The sequence below is a fragment of the Bufo gargarizans genome, chromosome 7, assembly GCF_014858855.1.
Source record: "Bufo gargarizans isolate SCDJY-AF-19 chromosome 7, ASM1485885v1, whole genome shotgun sequence".
Lineage (NCBI taxonomy): Eukaryota > Metazoa > Chordata > Amphibia > Anura > Bufonidae > Bufo > Bufo gargarizans.
Genome location: NC_058086.1, coordinates 192,929,736 through 192,952,877, shown reverse-complemented (window position 1 = coordinate 192,952,877; position 23,142 = coordinate 192,929,736). Strand labels below are relative to the sequence as shown.

The 23,142-nt window shown below is 43.4% G+C and overlaps 1 protein-coding gene across 1 annotated transcript; it reads right to left on the bottom strand.

The window, feature by feature from the left end:
* Positions 1 to 925: 925 nt before the first annotated feature.
* C7H3orf49 (chromosome 7 C3orf49 homolog) lies at positions 926 to 13,111 on the bottom strand. The gene is made up of 5 exons (XM_044302485.1): positions 13,002 to 13,111; positions 10,679 to 10,878; positions 5,099 to 5,230; positions 3,591 to 3,700; positions 926 to 1,123 (listed from the first exon to the last, which is right to left on the bottom strand). Exons 1-5 carry the CDS (start codon positions 13,109 to 13,111, stop codon positions 926 to 928), a joined length of 750 nt encoding a protein of 249 aa, XP_044158420.1.
* Positions 13,112 to 23,142: the final 10,031 nt, after the last annotated feature.

Sequence of the window (23,142 nt, the reverse complement as noted above, 5' to 3'; positions counted from 1 at the left end):
TGGCGCATTCTCAGCCCACGTGAAGGGCCCTTTAGAAGAAAGAGAGCACAAGGGTGTATAGGCCTGAAACGCGTTAGTCTACTTTCACACTGGCGTTTCTGTGTCCGCTTGTGAGATCCGTTTCAAGGCTCTCACAAGCGGCCCAAAACGGATCAGTTCAGCCCCAATACATTCTGAATAGATAAGGATCCGTTCAGAATGCATCAGTTTGGCTCCGTTGCGCCTCCATTCCGCTCTGGAGGCGGACACCAAAACTCTGCTTGCAACGGATCCGTTCTGACACACCATGTAAGTCAATGGGGACGGATCCGTTTTCACTGACACAATATGGTGCAATTGAAAATGGATCAGTTTTGACTTAGACTTTTTTTTGTAAGAATAATGTAAACGGGTCCGTTCTGAATGGATACAAGCGTTTGCATTATCGGTGCGCATCCGTCCGTGCAGATACAATACGGATCCGCACCGAACGCAGGTGTGAAAGTAGCCTTAGCTGATTTATCTGTGTTGGATATGTATTTTAACTACTTGCCAAATCTTCCATTTGAACAGAACTTATGCTGGATTTCACTTCTACTATTTACAAATTGGGACCTTAGTAACTATATAGGAGGGGCTGATGCTTTTAATTTCCTACATTTACACATTTGAGGCCATCGGCTGTCTTGTAGGTGTTTCTTTTCAATTAGAATCACATTATCTTGTCACTCTGAGAAATCTGTTCACTGCAGCTCACATACAGATGGAGGGAAATTGTATAAATAATGAGCAGCACGGGGAGATTAAGTTTAGTTTTTAGCTCCAATTTATTTGCCTCTATAATTGATACTACCACATAGCCAGGGGATTGTAATTAATATGCTTATTACAGATGCAAAAGGCGCATGAAATTTTAATATTGGAGGTAGGAGAAGGCAACGAGCCGCTAGTAGCAGCAGCAGATGCAGGGGAAGCAAACGTTCTGAAACTTGTACTTTCTTGTGTTCTTCTTGGAGACTCTCTGGAACTGCTTTGAACATTCAAGTATTTCATCTCCCAGAGACTCGCATTTGCGAAGCTCCTCGTGTCTCTGCGCCAGCAGTTTGCTGGATTTGTCTGCAATTGTTTCGATTAGATCATCAACCTGGAAGTGGGAATCAAAGATCAGATGCAGTAGTCACCAGGGTGAGAGAGCTGTGAAGGTTTGCAGGTTCTTAAAGGGTATGTCCACAAATGAACACCATATTACAGTTATGAATATATATACAGGGTGAGGCAAAAGTCTGGATGCACCCTATAAAAGGGGTTATCCCATGACTAATGTAATGCATATTAGGTATAGTACATGACCATCTTTCTAACAAAGCTAGAACCAGCCCTGTACCTCACATGGGTCCTTAGATCTCACCCTTCATTGCTTTCCTAGATTTATATCATGCTAACAGGTCCTTTCTGCTGCAGGTAAGGAGGCGTGTCTCAGCTCTCCCTATCTCAGCTCAGGAGGCGTGTCCATTTTGCTGCAGCTCTCTTCCTATCACAGCTCAGGAGGCGTGTACATTCTGCTGCAGCTCTCTCCCTATCACAGCTCAGGAGGTGTGTCCATTCTGCTGCAGCTCTCTTCCTATCACAGCTCAGGAGGCGTGTCCATTTTGCTGCAGATCTCTTCCTATCACAGCTCAGGAGGCGTGTCCATTTTGCTACAGCTCTCTCCCTATCACAGCTCAGGAGGTGTGTCCATTCTGCTGCAGCTCTCTCCCTATCACAGCTCAGGAGGCGTGTACATTCTGCTGCAGCTCTCTCCCTATCACAGCTCAGGAGGCGTGTCCATTCTGCTGCAGCTCTCTCTATCACAGCTCAGGAGGCGTGTCCATTCTGCTGCAGCTCTCTCCCTATTGCAGCTCAGGAGGCGTGTCCATGCTCCCCCTATCACAGCTCAGGAGGCGTGTCCATGCTCCCCCTATCACAGCTCAGGAGGCGTGTCCATGCTCTCCCTATCACAGCTCAGGAGGCGTGTCTCAGCTCTCCCTATCACAGCTCAGGAGGCAGTTAAAGGATGAAACTGAGCATGTGCGGCCATCTCTGTGAGCAGGACAAAGAAATAGGGAAAAGAACAAACAATAGGTGGCGCTATACAGATTCATTCTATTGAATAGCTCATTGTGTATGCAAAAAATTGTATTACATGCAATTGGAAAAGTTTTCAGAGCTAGGTGCTGGTTTGAAAACTGTAGAATATTTTTAGTAGAAGAACTCCTTTAACTGGTGTAATTTGTAGAAATATGACTTCCGGTATGTGAAAGTATTAATTGGAAGGGAGGCTGCATTATTTGGTGGGGAAACGTTTTTTGTCTGCCATTGTGAAATCCGCCATATTGAATTTAGCTTGGGGTTTTCCAGTGATACATCAGCCATATTGCGTATCACTCATCTAAAATGGCAAATCCTACCGTGCTGTAAAGAAGTATCACCTGGATTCAGACTGGATTAAACGTTTAACCACGTGCATCCGGCAGAACACGCCATGCAAAGCACTTTGGGAAACTTTAACCTCTTAACTCCTTAAACAGATCAAAACTGACCATTGTGTTCCTGAGTAAATTCTAACATAGATTGCTGTATCACACGACTCCCTTCCCATTGGACAAAACTGAGCTGAATTCAAAATGGCGTCTAAAAACGTTTCCTCCCTGCCAATTGATACATTAACACAATGAAAATTTTACATATATCTATATATTTCTACATAAAAAGTTTAGTAAGTAATGAAATATAATTCTAAAGTTATCTTGTACTGATCAAACCTTGTATTATACTCCAGAGCTGCATTCACAATTCTACTGGAAACTTTTAGCAAGATTGTCCATAAAGTACTCCCCAAAAATTGAGCTCCTATATTTCATGAGGGAAACTTAGATAACTGTGCTTGGTGTAGAGTTCACACGTGAAAATCATTAGCAAGAGCTTAGTGCAGTCACTCCACCAGCAGGGGGTGCTATAAGATTTCAGGTTTGAATCCTTCACTCTGTACGAAACCGGTGAAGTAATGTAGAAATATAAACTCTAAAATGGATATGCCCTTTAAAGGGGTTGTGTGGGTTTACAGCTGCATTTCAGATTGTACTGAGAGGATACCCTCCTAGCGCTCTTTCAGGGCACCTTTCCCGTCATCAGTCTGGCCACAGTGAGCTCTGATCACCTGGCAGTGTTCGTGTATGTTCACACAACTTTACAGCTCTATGGAAAAAAAAATCTGATCTGGAATCTGTGGCCGAAATCCAAGGGCTGATGCGGATTTGCATTAACAACTGCCATGGGATTGCACCCATTCAATGAATAGCATGGTGATATCCCATTGGAAACAATGGAGAGAGAATACATGTGGTAATCCACATGTAATTTCCACTATCTACATACCCTAAACATAGGATAAGGTATTCATAGAATTCAGTGGCTGCTCATGCCATCCACTGTCACTTTTCACATGTAGCAGCTAGTCTATGGGTTTTTGGGCAGAGGTCATAACTAAATATCCCCAAAACAGCATTGAAAAGCAATCACCACCCACAGTTAGTTGTCTCCTCTCATGAAGGTATTTTATTCTCAGTAAGTACCTGCATCTGCAAACTGCCAATGGTGCAGTCTGACTGATGCTTCACCTTCTCCACCGCTTTCTTCTTCCTTTTCACCAGAGCAAACTGCTTCTTCTTGGGTGAATAAGAACGATATGCAAAAACAAAACAAGCAAGTTATGCATGTCATATATTCACCTACATAAAACACATTAGAGGATCATGTATAAAGAAGATACATAGATATGCGATGGATAGATAGACATGATAGATAGATAGATAGATAGATTGATAGAGATATGAGATATATAGACTGATATTAAATAGATTGATAATTAGAAGCTAGATATGAGATAGATATTATATATATATAGACTGATAATAGATAATTAGAAGATAGATATGACACAACTAGATAGATGGATATCTAGATAGATAGGAAATAGATACATACTTAGATAGAATAGCGCAGCAGTGCCACTTGTAGCCTGTAGGTGGAGCTATATACCCTTTATGTGCTAGTCCTCTCATTTAAAGGGGTTGTCCAAGTTTATAGCTGAACCCGGACATACCCTTATTTTCACCCAGATAGCCCCCCTGACTGCTCCGATGCGCTCCCTTGCCCTGCGCTAAATCGCGCAGGGCACGGGCTCTTTTGTTTACAATAACACACGGCGGGGCGGAGGCTTCCGCCCGGCAGTGTGTTCGGTGACGTCACTGGCTCTGGTGGGCGGGCTTTATCGCTGCCCTAGCAGTTTTACTGGCTAGGGCAGCGCTAAATCCCTCCCATCAGTGCCAGTGACGTCACCGGGCTTCCTGGCAGCCCCATGGAGAGCCCCGGTACGTCACTGGATCTCCAAAAAATGCCTTTTACCTGCGCGATTTAGCGCAGAGCAAAGGAGAGCATCAGGGCATGAACTGCTCCGATGCTCATGTCAGGGGGGCTGCCGGGGTGAAAATGGAGGGATGTCCGGGTTCAGCTCTGAACCTGGACAACCCCTTTAAAGGAGTTTTCCAGGAGTAGAATATTAATGATCTATTCTCAGGATAGGTCATCCATATCTGATTGGTTGGGATCCGGCACCGATCAGCTGTTAGAAGAGGCTATGGTGTTCTTCATAGCATACCAAGAACAGCGCCGTACATTATATAGTGACTGTTCTTGGTATTGTAGCTCAGGCCCATTCACTTGAATAGGACTGAGCTACGTCTAGGCCATGTGGCCAATGACTGTGACGTGCCTGGCTTCTTCAAACAGTGGACCCCCACTGGGCAGATATCCTATTCCTGGAAAACTGCTGGATTTAGATTCATCTGAAATGAATGCACGGCTTGTGGTGCACAATTCTATAGCGGGACCTCAGGTCTAGTTTTGCTGTAGATCAGAGAAGGAGCAAGGAATGAACATCCTCTGCTGGAGAAATACTTCTCCACTGGGAATTAGGTTTGTCAGTTTCTCGGCAGTAGCTTGTGATATGGAATATGGATGACTTCACATGAATATGTCCTGGGGATGGACATCTGAGAAGGATGACTCCAGAGCCGCCGTACCTTCTGTAGGCCTGCGGGCAGCGAGGTGACAGACACGCGCCTTGTGGTTTTCTTGGAGCGCACTACGAGTTTGTCCACGGTGATCCGCTCCGTCTCTGCCTCTACAACATTAACATCCAGTTGGAGAATTGCTTTCAAAGAAAAATAATAAGTCACTCTGAATCTGTTATGCATCCTCTCCGTGGACTGTCATTTAAAGGGACACCTAGCTGCTTTTGAAATGTGGTTCAACAGAAAAATGTATAAAACAAGATAATAAAACTGGCCTGGGACAAAAATGTTGGAACCCCTAGAAAAGACTGAAAATAATTTGACGAGAGGGACATGTTAAACTTAGGCTACTTTCACATTAGCGTTTTTTGTGGATCCGTCATGGGTCTGCAAAAACGCTTCCGTTACAATAATACAACCGCATGCATCCGTCATGAACAGATCCGGTTGTCTTCTATAGCCATGACGGATCCGTCATGAACACCATTGAAAGTCAATGGGGAACTGATCCATTTTCTATTGTGTCAGTGTAAAATGACCCGTCCCCATTGCAGCGTTTTTCTGTCCGCGATGGGAGCGCAACCAAACAGAACGGAATGCATTTTAGTTAGTGCACTCCTGTTTCGTTCAGTTCAGTTTTGTCCCCATTGACAATGAATTGGCCCAAAACTGAAGCGTTTTCATCCGTCATAGGATCTCAATAGCGGAATTGAAAACGCTAGTGTTAAGTAGCCTAAGGTGTGTCCTGTAATTAGCATCACAGGTGTCTTCAAACTTGCCTGCCTATTTAAAGGGGTTCTCCAGGCTTTTAATATTGATGACCTATCTTCAGGATAGGTCATCAATATAAGATCGGCGGGGGTCCAACACATGGCACCACTGCCAATCAGCTGTATGAAGGGAAGGCACGTGCAGTGCTGCTGATATGTCTATTGAGAGCAGGATAGTTCATCAATAGTAAAAGCCCAGAGAACCCCTTTAGGGGTGAAAAGTAGTCGCTGTGCTGTTTGATATCATGGTGGGTACCAAACTGAACATAGACCAAAGGAAGCTAAGGAGAGAGTTGTCTCAAGAGATTAGAAAGAAGTTTAAGTTTAGAAAGAAGTTACACATATTATTAAGAAGTTTAAGGTCTATGGGACTGTAGCCAACCCTCCTGGACGTGGCCGCAAGAGGAAAACGGATGACAAATTGAAGAGAAGGATTTTTACGAATGATAATCAAAGAGCACAGAAAAAACTTCCAAAGAGATTGAAGGTGAACCCCAAGATCCAAGTACATCAGTGTCAGATCACACCATCCGTCTTAGCCAAAATGGATTAACGGAACACGACCGCGGAGGAAACCAGTGCTAAAAGCAAATCATAACTGACAACCCACAAAGCTTTTGGGAGAATGTACTTTGGAGAGATGAGACTAAACTGGAGCTTTTTTGGCAGGTCACACCAGCTCGATGTTCACAGATGCAATGAAATGAAGCACAGAAAGAAAAGAACATTGTACCTACTGTGAAACATGGAGGAGGCTCAGTTATGTATTGGGGCTGCTTTGCTGCATCTGGCACGGGGTATCTTCAGTCTGTGTAGGGTACAATGAAATCTCAAGACTATCAAGGCTTCTGGAGTGAAATGTGCTGACCAGTGTCAGAAAGCTTGGTCTCTGTCGCAGGTCATGGCTCCTCCAACAGGATAATGACCCAAAACAGCGATGGGACCCGCACCTATAAGACAATGGGAGCATATCCTAGCGATATGTCCCCATCGTCTGTGATTGAGACAACCCCTTTAAGTTAAGGAAACCATCATTTTTGTCCAAACCAGTTTCAATAGTTTGTTTAAGAAATTATTCTTTTGAACCAATGTCTGATTTTTATTAGTTGATTTTCAGTAAAAAAAAAATTATTATTACTTTTGTCAATTTTGAGTTATTTCAGTGACCATTGTTGTTTTTTCTTTCTTTAACAGAAGGGTACCAACAATTTTGTCCACGTGTGTATATCAAACTCAAGGGTTTATAACGATTGCCCCCCGTAAATGATCTATATGTGGTCCAATGTGCATGCACAACGTGTATCTACCATTTTCAAAGAGTTTCATCATTGGATTTGCGTTGTGTAAATGAGTTCTAAATGGATATGTTACATAATCGTGTAGTGCTAGGACATGCTATTATATGACCGATCTACAGAGAGACACTGCTATCCTGGCGCCGTGCATATCAGCCCCATTCATTGGGCCTGGGGTTGTGACTGTGCAGGAAAATATCAGAAAGAGGCACAGTGTTCTGTACAGCGGCTCAGTCCCTTATTCCAGCGAATGGTGCATTACCAGACACAGCCACTACTAAGTGTATGGCGCTGTGCCTGCAAACAGTGTGGCCTCTTCCGTCAGCTGATTGGCTGGGGTGATGGGAGTCGGAGCCCCACTATCCTAAGGATATCTTAGCAGTGGAACACCCCTTTAAATTGTATCTTGTGAATATCATACAAAAAGAGCAAGAGTCTGATTTGTTTTTGTGGTTGATAGTAAATTTTGCATTTAGATGTCAATCCACAAACTGTCAACATTACATTATTCAGAATTAATATTTTATAGTGTGAACTTTTGTCAGCGCTCCTCTGGGAATATACAAGATATATACTGGGTATAGCTTTGGTGCTGCTACTATAGCGTACAGTCTACCAGGTCATTTACACTACAGCGTACCGTCTACCAGGACATTTACACTACAGCGTACCGTCTACCAGGTCATTTACACTACAGCGTACCGTCTACCAGGACATTTACACTACAGCGTACCGTCTACCAGGACATTTACACTACAGCGTACCGTCTACCAGGACATTTACACTACAGCGTACCGTCTACCAGGTCATTTACACTACAGCGTACCGTCTACCAGGACATTTACACTACAGCGTACCGTCTACCAGGTCATTTACACTACAGCGTACCGTCTACCAGGACATTTACACTACAGCGTACCGTCTACCAGGTCATTTACACTACAGCGTACCGTCTACCAGGTCATTTACACTACAGCGTACCGTCTACCAGGACATTTACACTACAGCGTACCGTCTACCAGGTCATTTACACTACAGCGTACCGTCTACCAGGACATTTACACTACAGCGTACCGTCTACCAGGACATTTACACTACAGCGTAACGTATACCAGGACATTTACACTACAACGTACCTTCTACCAGGACATTTACACTACAGCGTACCGTCTACCAGGACATTTACACTACAGCGTACCGTATACCAGGACATTTACACTACAACGTACAGTCTACCAGGACATTTACACTACAGCGTACCGTCTACCAGGACATTTACACTACAGCGTACATTCTACCAGGACATTTACACTACAACGTACAGTCTACCAGGACATTTACACTACAGTGTACCGTCTACCAGGACATTTACACTACAGCGTACCGTCTACCAGGACATTTACACTACAGCGTACAGTCTACCAGGACATTTACACTACAGCGTACCGTATACCAGGACATTTACACTACAACGTACAGTCTACCAGGACATTTACACTACAGCGTACCGTCTACCAGGACATTTACACTACAACGTACAGTCTACCAGGACATTTACACTACAGCGTACCATCTACCAGGACATTTACACTACAACGTACAGTCTACCAGGACATTTACACTACAGCGTACCGTATACCAGGACATTTACACTACAACGTACCGTCTACCAGGACATTTACACTACAGTGTACCGTCTACCAGGACATTTACACTACAGCGTACCGTCTACCAGGACATTTACACTACAGCGTACCGTCTACCAGGACATTTACACTACAGCGTACCATCTACCAGGACATTTACACTACAGCGTACCGTATACCAGGACATTTACACTACAGCGTACCGTCTACCAGGACATTTACACTACAGCGTACCGTCTACCAGGACATTTACACTACAGCGTACCGTCTACCAGGTCATTTACACTACAACGTACAGTCTACCAGGTCATTTACACTACAGCGTACCGTCTACCAGGACATTTACAGTACAGCGTACCGTCTACCAGGACATTTACACTACAGCGTACCGTCTACCAGGACATTTACACTACAGCGTACCGTCTACCAGGACATTTACACTACAGCGTACCGTCTACCAGGTCATTTACACTACAACGTACAGTCTACCAGGTCATTTACACTACAGCGTACCATCTACCAGGACATTTACAGTACAGCGTACCGTCTACCAGGACATTTACACTACAGCGTACCGTCTACCAGGACATTTACACTACAGCGTACCGTCTACCAGGACATTTACACTACAGCGTACCATCTACCAGGACATTTACACTACAGCGTACCGTCTACCAGGTCATTTACACTACAACGTACAGTCTACCAGGTCATTTACACTACAACGTACAGTCTACCAGGACATTTACAGTACAGCGTACCGTCTACCAGGACATTTACACTACAGCATACCGTCTACCAGGACATTTACACTACAGCGTACCTTCTACCAGGACATTTACACTACAGCGTACCGTCTACCAGGACATTTACACAACAGCGTACTGTCTACCAGGACATTACACTACAGCGTACCGTCTACCAGGACATTACACTACAGCGTACCATCTACCAGGACATTTACACTACAGCGTACCGTCTACCAGGACATATACACTACAGCGTACCGTCTACCAGGACATTTACACTACAGCGTACAGTCTACCAGGACATTTACACTACAACGTACCGCCTACCAGGACATTTACACTACAGCGTACCGTCTACCAGGACATTTACACTACAGCGTACAGTCTACCAGGACATTTACACTACAGCGTACAGTCTACCAGGACATTTACACTACAGCGTACCGTCTACCAGGACATTTACACTACAGCGTACCGTCTACCAGGACATTTACACTACAACGTACAGTCTACCAGGACATTTACACTACAGCGTACAGTCTACCAGGACATTTACACTACAGCGTACAGTCTACCAGGACATTTACAGTACAGCGTACCATCTACCAGGACATTTACACTACAACGTACCGTCTACCAGGACATTTACACTACAGCGTACCGTCTACCAGGACATTTACACTACAGCGTACCTTCTACCAGGACATTACACTACAGCGTAACATCTACCAGGACATTTATAGTATTATCAAAAACTAGGGGAAAGGGAAAGTGACCTGTGTAATAATAGATTTATTGTCTTTTTAATGTGGTACCTTCACATGAGGGTCCTATAAGATTCCATTGATGCCCCCTGGATGCTACGAGGTAGTGTTTTCTAGGAAATGGCCTGCATTAGTGGACACTTGTCTTCTGTGTAACCATTTCACACGTATGTTCCAGCTAGACGGATGTGGCCAACACAAACTAATATAGATCTGTACAAATACTTGACCTTCTTACCAGCTTGTGAGATCCTCCTCCCTGACCTTTTGACTGTTTCCCGTGGGAGTGCTAGGTGTTGAATCACTTTAGGAAGACTATGCTGTTTGTGGAACAACACTGGTGACTGGTTCCTAGAAGACACACCATGGAAGAGGACTGCAGGCTTGGCTTCTTTTATTTTGGTGGTTATCACTTTACCCAAGAAAACCTTCATCTTCTGCCCCAGACTTTTCTTCTTGTGTTCTGAGGTCATGAAGGATCCTGAATCGCTGTCGCTGGATAGTTCCACATTGGGGACGAGAACATTTTGGTTCATTAGGTTGGTTGAGACGGCTCCATGCCACCTGCATGCAAAAAAACATGAGTAATGGTTACCATAAGGGTCCATGCACATGCGATGAACATGTATGGATGCATAAAGAGTCCTTTCAGGTCTGAAGAAATGTTTCTAGGGATTTGGGTAAGAGTGTGACTAAGTGTTCCCCCTTTAAAGAAATAGTCGCAGATTGTATTGATCAAACACTAAGATTTTTACTTTTGCTTTTTTTATACAACATGGGCACAAATACTTATGGCTTATTTAAGAAACAAAAGCTTAGTGGTTGTGGCTCAACCATGGTGGTGCTATTAGTTAAAGGGATGTTCCTGCAACAATGTAACAAAACGTTATCCCCTATCCAATGGATCAGTGGAGATCCGATTCTGAGACCCTACATTTCAATAGAACAGTGGTAGATAATGTGCAATTGAACCAGAGATATAACTCTATTATGTTCAACAATAGCAACATGGCTGATGGTGAGACTATCCCAACACACTGCTCTACTCTACAACTCAGCTCCCTATCAGCATCCTTTAATGTTCTCCACGTCTTGCTAGGCCTGTTGTAACACCAATCTCCAGCCCACCACCTCTCTTCCTCTGGCCTCCAGCTCACCGACACAGCTCCACTAGACAAACCTCAGGCCTAACAGTTTACACAGGCCAATCTTGCCACAGCACATCCGCAACCTCTCTCTGATGCCAATATATTTCCCATTAGGTTCTAATTTTCAACACTTGAGCCTGTTCACCTGGACCTATACCCAAGGGTGCACCAAGCCTTTCTGCTGCCTGAGGGTGAAAACTGAAACAGCGCCCCCTCTCCAGTGCCAATTTCTTAACCTAACTCCTTCCCTTCAGCCCATGGCCCTTTGGCTGCCCTCTTAGTTACATAGTTAATACGGTTGAAAAAAAAGACATAAATTCATCAAGTTCAACCAAGGGATAGGTGGGGACGTGAATCCAAGAAGGAAGTGAGACTCGGATTTCTACACATTTTCATAAGCATTACCTACCTGGTGCTGCCTGAGGCAATTGCCTCACCTGGCCTCATTAGTGGTGCACCCCTGCCTATACCCTAAAGGTTGAGTTCAACAGGCTCCCATGGCACTAAACCGGGCGTCAGCCACTCACTGACTACACTTCCTGATAGCAGCTCTTTTCCTGCGACAACAGCGACATCTAGTGACAACAGCTGATATTACAGTATTAACTCAAACACTACACTACAGACAGAGAACACCAGTAGACACTGAATATAGTTACATAAAAATACATAAACACATACAGTATATAACCATTACATACAAACAGGGTGAGGAACAGTGCAACACAATAATAGCGACGGCCAATAGACATTTTCTCAAAGTGATATATGTTCTGTGTACAATTATACCACCATACTGTGATGTGATGGAGCTTATTTATAACTGTAGTGATTTAGTCATCACCTTTATATTAATATATCAATGTAGGCAAAAAGTGCCTCTAAATGTTTTTGTATGGTCTCAAATTCGGCCAGTACAGCTGACTTTAAATAAACCCAGTGGTGCTGATGAATACTTTTAAGGTGCAGATTACTAACTGGTTTAAAAAAATTCAATAAAAATAAAGCTGATCTTATGAAATTGGTTATTGTTCCTCAAAAAGTTGTTCACCTGGTCATCACACCCAATACCTTCATCATTCTGACCATTTGGTTACTGATGCCACTGTTGTCATGCATCCAATGACATTTAAAAAAATTTTTAAAAGATCTTCAGATAAAATCCAAGGTGAATTGTTAAAAATCTCCAGGCAACAATCAGCCCATTTAGACATCCCCACCTTCATCTGATGGCAAGAGTAAGAGCATTATCTATTAGCCAGAACGTAGTCCAGCTACAAAGAGTGTCTCTTGCTCTTAAGGACACAATGTGGTCTTAAAATAGCCCATTGACTTGAATGAGAACTATGTAATTCTTCATTTCCACAGCTCCCTAAAAAATGACAGGTGGTGAATGGGGGTACCGAAAACAGGATGCTTTGTGATCAGCTTTTCAACTTGGAAGTCTTCTAATAAAAAGAGAATGTCCAAAGCAGAGAAACCCTACAAGACTTTGCTAAACTTTGTGGCAAACATGGGCCTTTACAGATCAATCATTACCTGATAATGCCTTTGCATTTTGCCTGGGAAGAGCTACGCTTGTTCTGCTGGGATCCTTTGCCTTTCTTGATTAAGTTTTGAGCCTGTGATTCTTCTGGCTTCTGTTCCATAACTATTTTATCTTGAACCCTCGGCCCGGTGGTCTGGTCATGTTCCATAGGGCTGAATGTTATCCAGGGTTATACGTTATTCCATTAGTGTTCTTACTTCTAACTGCGATGAGGATGCCTCCTTCTTGTAGACGCAGTAGAGGGAGTCAGAACTTTTCCCAGGCTTTCAGATGCTTTATTAGAGCATGAAACATTCATCGGGAGCTTGTGAAATTCCTCCTCCGTCTCTCCTCCGTTCTTGAAAGGTGAATGTTGAAGAACTTGAAACAAACATTTATTACGACAGTGGATACAAAGTGTCCTATCTCACATGAACTCATACAGTCAGGTCCATAAATATTGGGACATCAACAAAATTGTAGAATTTTTGGCTCTATACACCACCACAATGGATTTGAAATGAAACGAACAAGATGTGCTGTAACTGCAGACTGTCAGCTTTAATTTGAGGGTATTTACATCCAAATCAGGTGAACGGTGTAGGAATTACAACAGTTTGCATATGTGTCTCCTACTTGTTAGGGAGCAAAAGTAATGGGACAATTGGCTTCTCAGCTGTTCCATGACCAGGTGTGTGTTATTCCCTCATTATCCCAATTACAATGAGCAGATAAAAGGTCCAGAGTTCATTTCCAGTCTGCTATTTGCATTTGGAATCTGTTGCTGTCAACGCTCAAGATGAGATCCAAAGAGCTGTCACTATCAGTGATGAAAGCCATCATTAGGCTGAAAAAACACAACAAACCCATCAGAGATATAGCAAAAACATTAGGCGTGGCCAAAACAACTGTTTGGAACATTCTTAAAAAGAAGGAACGCACCGGTGAGCTCAGCAACACAGAAAGACCCGGAAGACCATGGAAAACAACTGTGGTGGATGACCGAAGAATGCTTTCCCTGGTGAAGAAAACACCCTGCACAACAGTTGGCCAGATCAAGAACATTCTCCAGGAGGTAGGTGTATGTGTGTCAATCAACAATCAAGAGAAGACTTCACCAGAGTGAATACAGAAGGTTCACCACAAGATGTAAACCATTGGTGAGCCTCAAAAACAGGAAGGCCAGATTAGAGTTTGCCAAACGACATCTAAAAAAGCTTTCACAGTTCTGGAACAACATCCTATGGACAGATGAGACCAAGATCAACTTGTACCAGAGTGATGGGAAGAGAAGAGTTTGGAGAAGGAAAGGAACTGCTCATGATCCTAAGCATACCACCTCATCAGTGAAGCATGGTGGTGGTAGTGTCATGGCGTGGGCATGTATGGCTGCCAATGGAACTGGTTCTCTTGTATTTATTGATGATGTGACTGCTGACAAAAGCAGCAGGATGAATTCTGAAGTGTTTCGGGCAATATTATCTGCTCATATTCAGCCAAATGCTTCAGAACTCATTGGACGGCGCTTCACAGTGCAGATGGACAATGACCCAAAGCATACTGCAAAAGCAACCAAAGAGTTTTTTAAGGGAAAGAAGTGGAATGTTATGCAATGGCCAAGTCAATCACCGGACCTGAATCCGATTGAGCATGCATTTCACTTGCTGAAGACAAAACTGAAGGGAAAATGCCCCAAGAACAAGCAGGAACTGAAGACAGTTGCAGTAGAGGCCGGGCAGAGCATCACCAGGGATGAAACCCAGCGTCTGGTGATGTCTATGCGTTCCAGACTTCAGGCTGTAATTGACTGCAAAGGATTTGCAACCAAGTATTAAAAAGTGAAAGTTTGATTTATGATTATTATTCTGTCCCATTACTTTTGGTCCCTTAACAAGTGGGAGGCACATATGCAAACTGTTGTAATTCCTGCACCGTTCACCTGATTCGGATGTAAATACCCTCAAATTAAAGCTGACAGTCTGCAGGTAAAGCACATCTTGTTCGTTTCATTTCAAATCCATTGTGGTGGTGTATAGAGCCAAAAATGTTAGAATTGTGTCGATGTCCCAATATTTTTGGACCTGACTGTATCTCTTCTAATGGAGATACCATAGTGAGGATTTCTATTTTGCCATTGTCCAGGGCAGGACGGCTCGGGAGTCTTTGTGATCAATGCAGTCATGGGCTTATTTTTGTAAAAACGAGTATACAAATGGATTTTGCCTATAGCCACCAAACAGATGTAGGCCTCTTTCACACGTCCATGATGACATCCCTGGCAATATGGTCAGTGGTTCATCCGTGAAGATGTCCATGAAGGATGTGTGTTTGGTTCGTGTGTGTCTTCAGACACTGCTAGGCTGAAAATTAATTTCTAGAGCATCTCCTACCAATAGTCCTTCAAAACCACGGACCAAACACGGATGGCATGCTTCGTTTTCATGGACCTATAGACTGTAATGTGCATAAAGGATCCATAATCATGGGCAAAAATAGGCCATGCTTCTGTGGTCTCACCATGGACCCACACTCTGTGGAGAACCACTGATGTGTGAATACAGACATTAAAGTCCATAGATACATGAAAGACCATGATTCACATCTGAAATGCAGTGTAAAGTATGGTGGAGGAAAAGCAAAAAAAAAACAGCAGCCTAGGTTTCTTATGACTCTGCTTTGATTCCTTTAGCCACATGTGCTAAACATCTTTCACTGGGTTTATGCTGTCCCACCTGAAGACAGCTTAAAGTTGTGACAGACACCCTGACTCCAGAGGTGGGTCACTTTGTATATATACAGTACAGACCAAAAGTTTGGACACACCTTCTCATTCAAAGAGTTTTCTTTATTTTCATGACTATGAAAATTGTAGATTCACACTGAAGGCATCAGAACTATGAATTAGCACATGTGGAATTATATACATAACAAAAAAGTGTGAAACAACTGAAAATATGTCATATTCTAGGTTCTTCAAAGTAGCCACCTTTTGCTTTGATTACTGCTTTGCACACTCTTGGCATTCTCTTGATGAGCTTCAAGAGGTAGTCACCTGAAATGGTTTTCACTTCACAGGTGTGCCCTGTCAGGTTTAATAAGTGGGATTTCTTGCCTTATAAATGGGGTTGGGACCATCAGTTGCGTTGTAGGAGAAGTCAGGTGGATACACAGCTGATAGTCCTACTGAATAGACTGTTAGAATTTGTATTATGGCAAGAAAAAAGCAGCTAAGGAAAGAAAAACGAGTGGCCATCATTACTTTAAGAAATGAAGGTCAGTCAGTCAGCCGAGAAATTGGGAAAACTTTGAAAGTAAGGGCTATTTGACCATGAAGGAGAGTGATGGGGTGCTGCGCCAGATGACCTGGCCTCCACAGTCACCGGACCTGAACCCAATCGAGATGGTTTGGGGTGAGCTGGACCGCAGAGTGAAGACAAAAGGGCCAACAAGTGCTAAGCATCTCTGGGAACTCCTTCAAGACTGTTGGAAGACCATTTCAGGTGACTACCTCTTGAAGCTCATCAAGAGAATGCCAAGAGTGTGCAAAGCAGTAATCAAAGCAAAAGGTGGCTACTTCGAAGAACCTAGAATATGACATATTTTCAGTTGTTTCACACTTTTTTGTTATGTATATAATTCCACATGTGTTAATTCATAGTTTTGATGCCTTCAGTGTGAATCTACAATTTTCAGTCATGAAAATAAAGAAAACTCTTTGAATGAGAAGGTGTGTCCAAACTTTTGGTCTGTACTGTATATATATATACTTTTTTATTTATTTACAAAAATCCCTTTTTATCTGCTGTTCTAGTATTCATGAACAGAAGCAGCATTGGACCGTCCCCCCCAGAGTAGCAGAGGATGCTCCGGTGGGCCCAGGCTCTGATACCATAGTGGGCCCCCTAAGGCCCAGGAGAAAAAAACAAACTTGGAGACAGTAAATTGCCACTAGAGACTTTATTGATGATATAGGGGCTGGGCCCTGAGAATAATTTCCACTGGAGGGCCCAAGGAAACCCAGTCCGAACCTGAACAGAAGTCTCCCCCTGCTACTGAATGACGTGCCGTGCATAGGGGGAAGCTGTCAATCAGCGGTGGGGACTCCACAGCGCATGCACAGCATTGTGAGGACAGATGAACAGGAATTTTATAAAAAGTATAGCAAGAAAAAAGGAAGTGACCCATCGCTGGCGTCAGGGTGTTTGTCACTACTTCACACTGCCCTTATAGAAGGCAGACATACCCAGGGAAGATTCTTCTCAATTCTGCTGTATAGACTGGAAAGTGGAGAACCCCTTTAAGTTCCAGTGCATCTGGATACCAGGGGATTTAGAGGTTACATCAGCCATTTGGTTAACACATCTGAGGACAGATTCAGTCCTCATATTAGTGGAGAAGTGTTGGATAGGGCAGTGGTTGTGACATGTAGGACAAGCCCATGGGTCATGCAGGACATGTGACTATGGCTGTGCAGCTTTATCACATCAGAGACTACAATCTGTGATATTTTATCTGAGCAGTTATCTCTATATTATTTTGCCAGGTAGGAGACCTGCACCTCTATTAGGTAAGTATCTGACAAGCCTTTTATACCTATTAATGACTCTGAAGACTGGGATCTGAACTATGATTTAGCAAAGGATATTTCTTGCATTGACCATATTGGGGCAGCAGAGGGCAGCAGAACACCACAAGAGAGGCCATCTATAGTCACTATTATGCTCTATGTCCTTGTAGATATACTGCGAAATACCCAGAGAGCAAGTTATAAATACATGGAAAGAGTGAAGCGGACATGTGATTGTGTACACAGAGTAAGGCTTATATCAATCATCTTCATACGGCTGCAGACATGGACTGGCTCACGGGGATACAGGGTAATCCCCCGGTGGGCCCCTGAGAAAAGTGGGCCCCTAGTCTCCCACCCCCTGCACAAGTGGCACATAACACAGTAATCTTACGGCACTACATACATACAGTCATGTGAAAAAATTAGGACACCCTTTGAAAGCATGTGGTTTTTTGTAACATTTTTAATAAAAGGTTATTTCATCTCCGTTTCAACAATACAGAGAGATTAAAGTAATCCAACTAAACAAAGAAAACTGAAGAAAAGTCTTTTCAAGATCTTCTGTAAATGTCATTCTACAAAAATGCCTATTCTAACTGAGGAAAAAGATAGGACACCCTCACATGTATTCCCTCTTAAATTGGCTCAGATCTCACACAGGTATATCACACCAGGTGCACATAATTAGTAGATCGTTACTCTGCATGTTGAATGAGGCTTGCCCTATTTAAACCTCAGACATTTAGTTTGGTGTGCTCCTGACTGTTGAAGTGAGAGTGAGCACCATGGTGAGAGCAAAAGAGCTGTCAGAGGACTTCAGAAAAAAGATTGTAGCAGCCTATGAGTCTGGGAAGGGATTTAAAAAGATCTCAAAAGATTTTGAAATCAGCCATTCCACTGTCCGGAAGATAGTCTACAAGTGGAGGGCTTTCAAAACAACTGCCAACATGCCCAGGACTGGTCGCCCCAGCAAGTTCACCCCAAGAGCAGACCGCAAGATGCTAAAAGAGGTCTCCAAAAACCCTAAAGTGTCATCTCGAGAACTACAGCAGGCTCTGGCTACTGTTGATGTAGAAGTACATGCCTCTACAATCAGAAAGAGACTGTACAAGTTTAACTTGCATGGGAGGTGTGCAAGGAGGAAACCTTTGCTTTCCAAGAGAAACATCGAGGCCAGACTGACATTTGCCAGAGATAAAGTTGACAAAGACCAGGACTTCTGGAATAATGTTCTTTGGACAGATGAGTCCAAAATTGAATTATTTGGACACAACAGCAGAGGACATGTTTGGCGTAAACCAAACACAGCATTCCAAGAAAAGAACCTCATACCAACTGTGAAGCATGGAGGTGGAAGTGTCATGGTTTGGGGCTGCTTTGCTGCAGCAGGACCTGGTCAGCTCACCATCATAGAATCCACGATGAATTCTACTGTGTATCAGAAGGTGCTTGAAGAACATGTGAGACCATCAGTTAGAAAATTAAAGCTGAAGCGGAACTGGACCATGCAACATGACAATGACCCAAAACATACTAGTAAATCAACCAAAGATTGGCTGAAAAAGAAGAAATGGAGAGTCCTGGAATGGCCAAGTCAAAGTCCAGATTTGAATCCCATTGAGATGCTGTGGGGTGACTTGAAAAGGGCTGTACGTGCAAGAAACCCCTCAAACATCTCACAGCTGAAAAAGTTCTGCATTGAGGAGTGGGGTAAAATTTCCTCAGACCGATGTCGAAGACTGGTAGATGGCTACAAGAACCGTCTCACTGCAGTTATTTCAGCCAAAGGAGGTAACACTCGCTATTAGGGGCAAGGGTGTCCTATCTTTTTCCTCAGTTAGAATAGGCATTTTTGTAGAATGACATTTACAGAAGATCTTGAAAAGACTTTTCTTCAGTTTTCTTTGTTTAGTCGGATTACTTTAATCTCTCTGTATTGTTGAAACGGAGATGAAATAACCTTTTATTAAAAATGTTACAAAAAACCACATGCTTTCAAAGGATGTCCTAATTTTTTCACATGACTGTATATTCAATGTACAGCAGCACCTCCACCAGAAACTCCCCAGTTTATTATTATAGACGCGATCAGAGCTGAGATGACTTCTAGGTATAGAGGAACGCCACCAGTGTCCTCTTCTCCCCAGGACCTACCTTCTCAAAGTTGCTGTAGGGACCACCATATTCAATCATCTGGTAGGATCCTCCTGCTGTGTGAGCAGGTAATATTTGAATGTATCCGTATGGTGGGCCCCCAAAATACATTTTACTGGTGGGCCCCTTCAGTTTTTTTTCGGACCACATGCGGAACCATTCACTTTAATGGGTCCGCAAAAAAATAAAACGGAAGTTACTCCTTGTGTATTCCGTTTCCGTATGTCCGTATTTCCGTACCACAAAAAATAGAACATGTCCTATTATTGTCAGACAAGGATAGTAACATAGTAACATAGTACATAAGGCCGAAAAAAGACACCCGTCCATCCAGTTCGGCCTGTTATCCTGCAAGTTGATCCAGAGGAAGGCAAAAAAACCCTGTGAGGTAGAAGCCAACCCTCCTCACTTTAGGGGAATAAAAATTCCTTCCCGACTCCAATCAGGCATCAGAATAACTCCCTGGATCCACGACCCCTCTCTAGTAGCTATAGCCTGTAATATTATTACACTCCAGAGATACATCCCGGCCCTTCTTGAATTCCTTTATTGTACTCACCATCACCACCTCCTCAGGCAGAGAGCTCCATAGTCTCACTGCTCTTACCGTAAAGAATCCTCTTCTATGTTTGTGTACAAACCTTCTTTCCTCCAGACGCAGAGGATGTCCCCTCGTCACCGTCCTGGGGATAAATAGATGATGGGAGAGATCTCTGTACTGACCCCTGATATATTTATACATAATAATTAGATCTCCCCTCAGTCGTCTTTTTTCTAAAGTGAATAACCCTAATTTTGATAATCTTTCAGGGTACTGTAGTTGCCCCATTCCAGTTATTACTTTAGTTGCCCTCCTCTGAACCCTCTCCAGCTCTGCTATGTCTGCCTTGTTCACAGGAGCCCAGAACTGTACACAGTACTCCATGTGTGGTCTGACTAGTGATTTGTAAAGTGGTAGGACTATGTTCTCATCACGGGCATCTATGCCCCTTTTGATGCAACCCATTATCTTATTGGCCTTGGCAGCAGCTGCCTGACACTGGTTTTTGCAGCTTAGTTTGCTGTTTATTAAAATTCCTAGATCTTTTTCCATGTCAGTGTTACCGAGTGTTTTACCATTTAATAAGTACGGGTGACTTGCATTTTTCCTTCCCATGTGCATAACTTTACATTTATCAGTGTTAAACCTCATCTGCCACTTCTCTGCCCGAGCCTCCAATCTATCCAGATCCCTCTGTAGTAGTATACTGTCCTCATCAGTGTAAATTACTTTACACAGTTTAGTGTCATCTGCGAAAATTTATACTTTACTATGCAAGCCTTCTACAAGATCATAATAAATATATTGAAGAGAATAGGGCCCAATACTGACCCCTGAGGTACCCCACTAGTGACAGTGACCTAATCTGAGTGTGTACCGTTAATAACCACCCTCTGTTTTCTATCACTGAGCCAGTTACTTACCCACATACAGACGTTTTCTCCCAGTCCGAGCATTCTCATTTTATATACTAACCTTTTATGTGGTACAGTGTCAAATGCTTTGGAGAAGTCCAGATACACGACATCCATTGATTCGCCGCTGTCAAGTCTAGAACTTACCTCCTCATAGAAACTGATTAAATTAGTCTGACATGACCGATCCCTCACGAAGCCATGCTGATGATATGGCGTTATTTGCTTATTTCCGTTAAGATGCTCTAACATAGCATCTCTCAGAAAACCTTCAAACAGTTTACCCACAACAGATGTTAAACTTACCGGCCTATAGTTTCCAGGCTCTGTTTTTGGACCCTTTTTGAATATTAGCACCACATTTGCCATGCGCCGATCCTGTGGGACATTCCCTGTCAGTATAGAATCTGCAAATATCAGAAATAAGGGTCTGGCTATGACATTACTTCATTCCCTTAGGATACGGGGGTGTATGCCATCAGGTCCTGGCGATTTGTCTATTTTAATCTTTTTAAGTCGCTGTTGCACTTCTTCCTGGGTCAGACAGGACACTTTTAATGGGGAATTTACTTCAACATTTGGCATGTCATCTGACAGTTTATTTTCCTCAGTGAATACATTGGAGAAAAAAATATTTAACAGCTTTGCTTTCTCCTCGTCGCTCTCTGCGACTCCCCCCTCATTACTCTTTAACGGGCCGACACCTTCAGATTTATACTTTTTAGCATTTATATAATTGAAGAACATTTTAGGGTTAGTTTTAGGGATAGTACTATTCTATTGCGGTACGCAGCCCTGCAGGGTATTGCGATGGTGAGGTCACGGTTACTTAGGCAAACGAGGGTTCCTCTGGGTTACTCACAGTTTCTTGAAAGACCCTGGGCAGGCGTACAGCAGTGATGGAGAGGGTGGCACAGGAGACCTCTGGGGCACTCTCGGTATATAGGGACCAGGCCTGATGGTAGATGAGGTGCCCTGGATGTTGCAGGTGTTTAATGTGCCGGGGGCAAGGTCCCTTTAAGATTCGTGACGCCAGTGCCGGTAACGGTGGCACACCGATTTATAATAGGAATAATTGAGGAACACGATGTTGTGGTGAACCAAAACTTCCTTTTACTGGAAACAGTTAACTTTGTACAGTCTAGGTTCAGTTCCACATGGCAGTAGCAATTATAAGCAGGCTTTTACAAATGGCAGGCACAATGTTCTTGCAAGATACTCAGAGGGTTAAAACACTTACAGATCAGGCTGCACTTTTCCTCAGAATCCTGTCTGTCTTAATCCCAAGGCCCATATGCCCTATCGATGGCTTTATCCTTGGTCACCAAAACTTCCTCAGGTATATATATCCTTGCATTAAGTAAGATCCTTCTGCCCTCCAGCCCTCAGGTTAGCTGGTTACACTTCTGCTCTGCTCTGCACTTTGGTTGTGGGAACTGCAGGTTTCTCTCAGGAGGCAACTTCTTCTCCTGGTGGTCAGCTAGAAGCCTGGGCTGTCTAGCTGCATGTCAGGAGGTGGCCCTCAGCTCCTCTCTGCTGAAGTGCACAACCTCTTCTGTCTCTACACAGAATCCTGACTACACAGACTCCTTCCCTGCACAGGACCTGACTATTTATACTAGCTCCCTCTACTGTCTAGGAGGAGGAACTATACCCTGATAGGCCTGATACACACATAACAGGGAAAAATACACATAAAAGCATAGCAATATACATTAAAATGTACTGTTAAATACAATGCCACTGTTCCACAGGAGGTGGAGAACAACGTGGCCCAATTGACCCTTGTGTAGTGCCCACATTTACCTAGTGGGACACTACACTATGAAGGGTCAGCTTCAAAATACGGAATGCACACGGATGTCATCTGTATTTTTTGCAGGTCCGTTTTTTGCAGACCGCAAAATACATATGGTCGTGTGCAAGAATCCTAGGGCTAATACCCTGGTCACACCAGGTCTAAAAAAGGGGGT

Coding starts and splice junctions, on each gene's coding strand:
- C7H3orf49 (XM_044302485.1), bottom strand. CDS start 13,111: ATGGAACAGAAGCCAGAAGAATCACAGGCTCAAAACTTAATCAAGAAA. Junction 5,231..10,678: donor GCCTGCAGTCCTCTTCCATG/GTGTGTCTTCTA, acceptor TTTCTTTGAAAG/CAATTCTCCAACTGGATGTT. Junction 1,124..3,590: donor TTGGCAGTTTGCAGATGCAG/GTACTTACTGAG, acceptor TCCCACTTCCAG/GTTGATGATCTAATCGAAAC.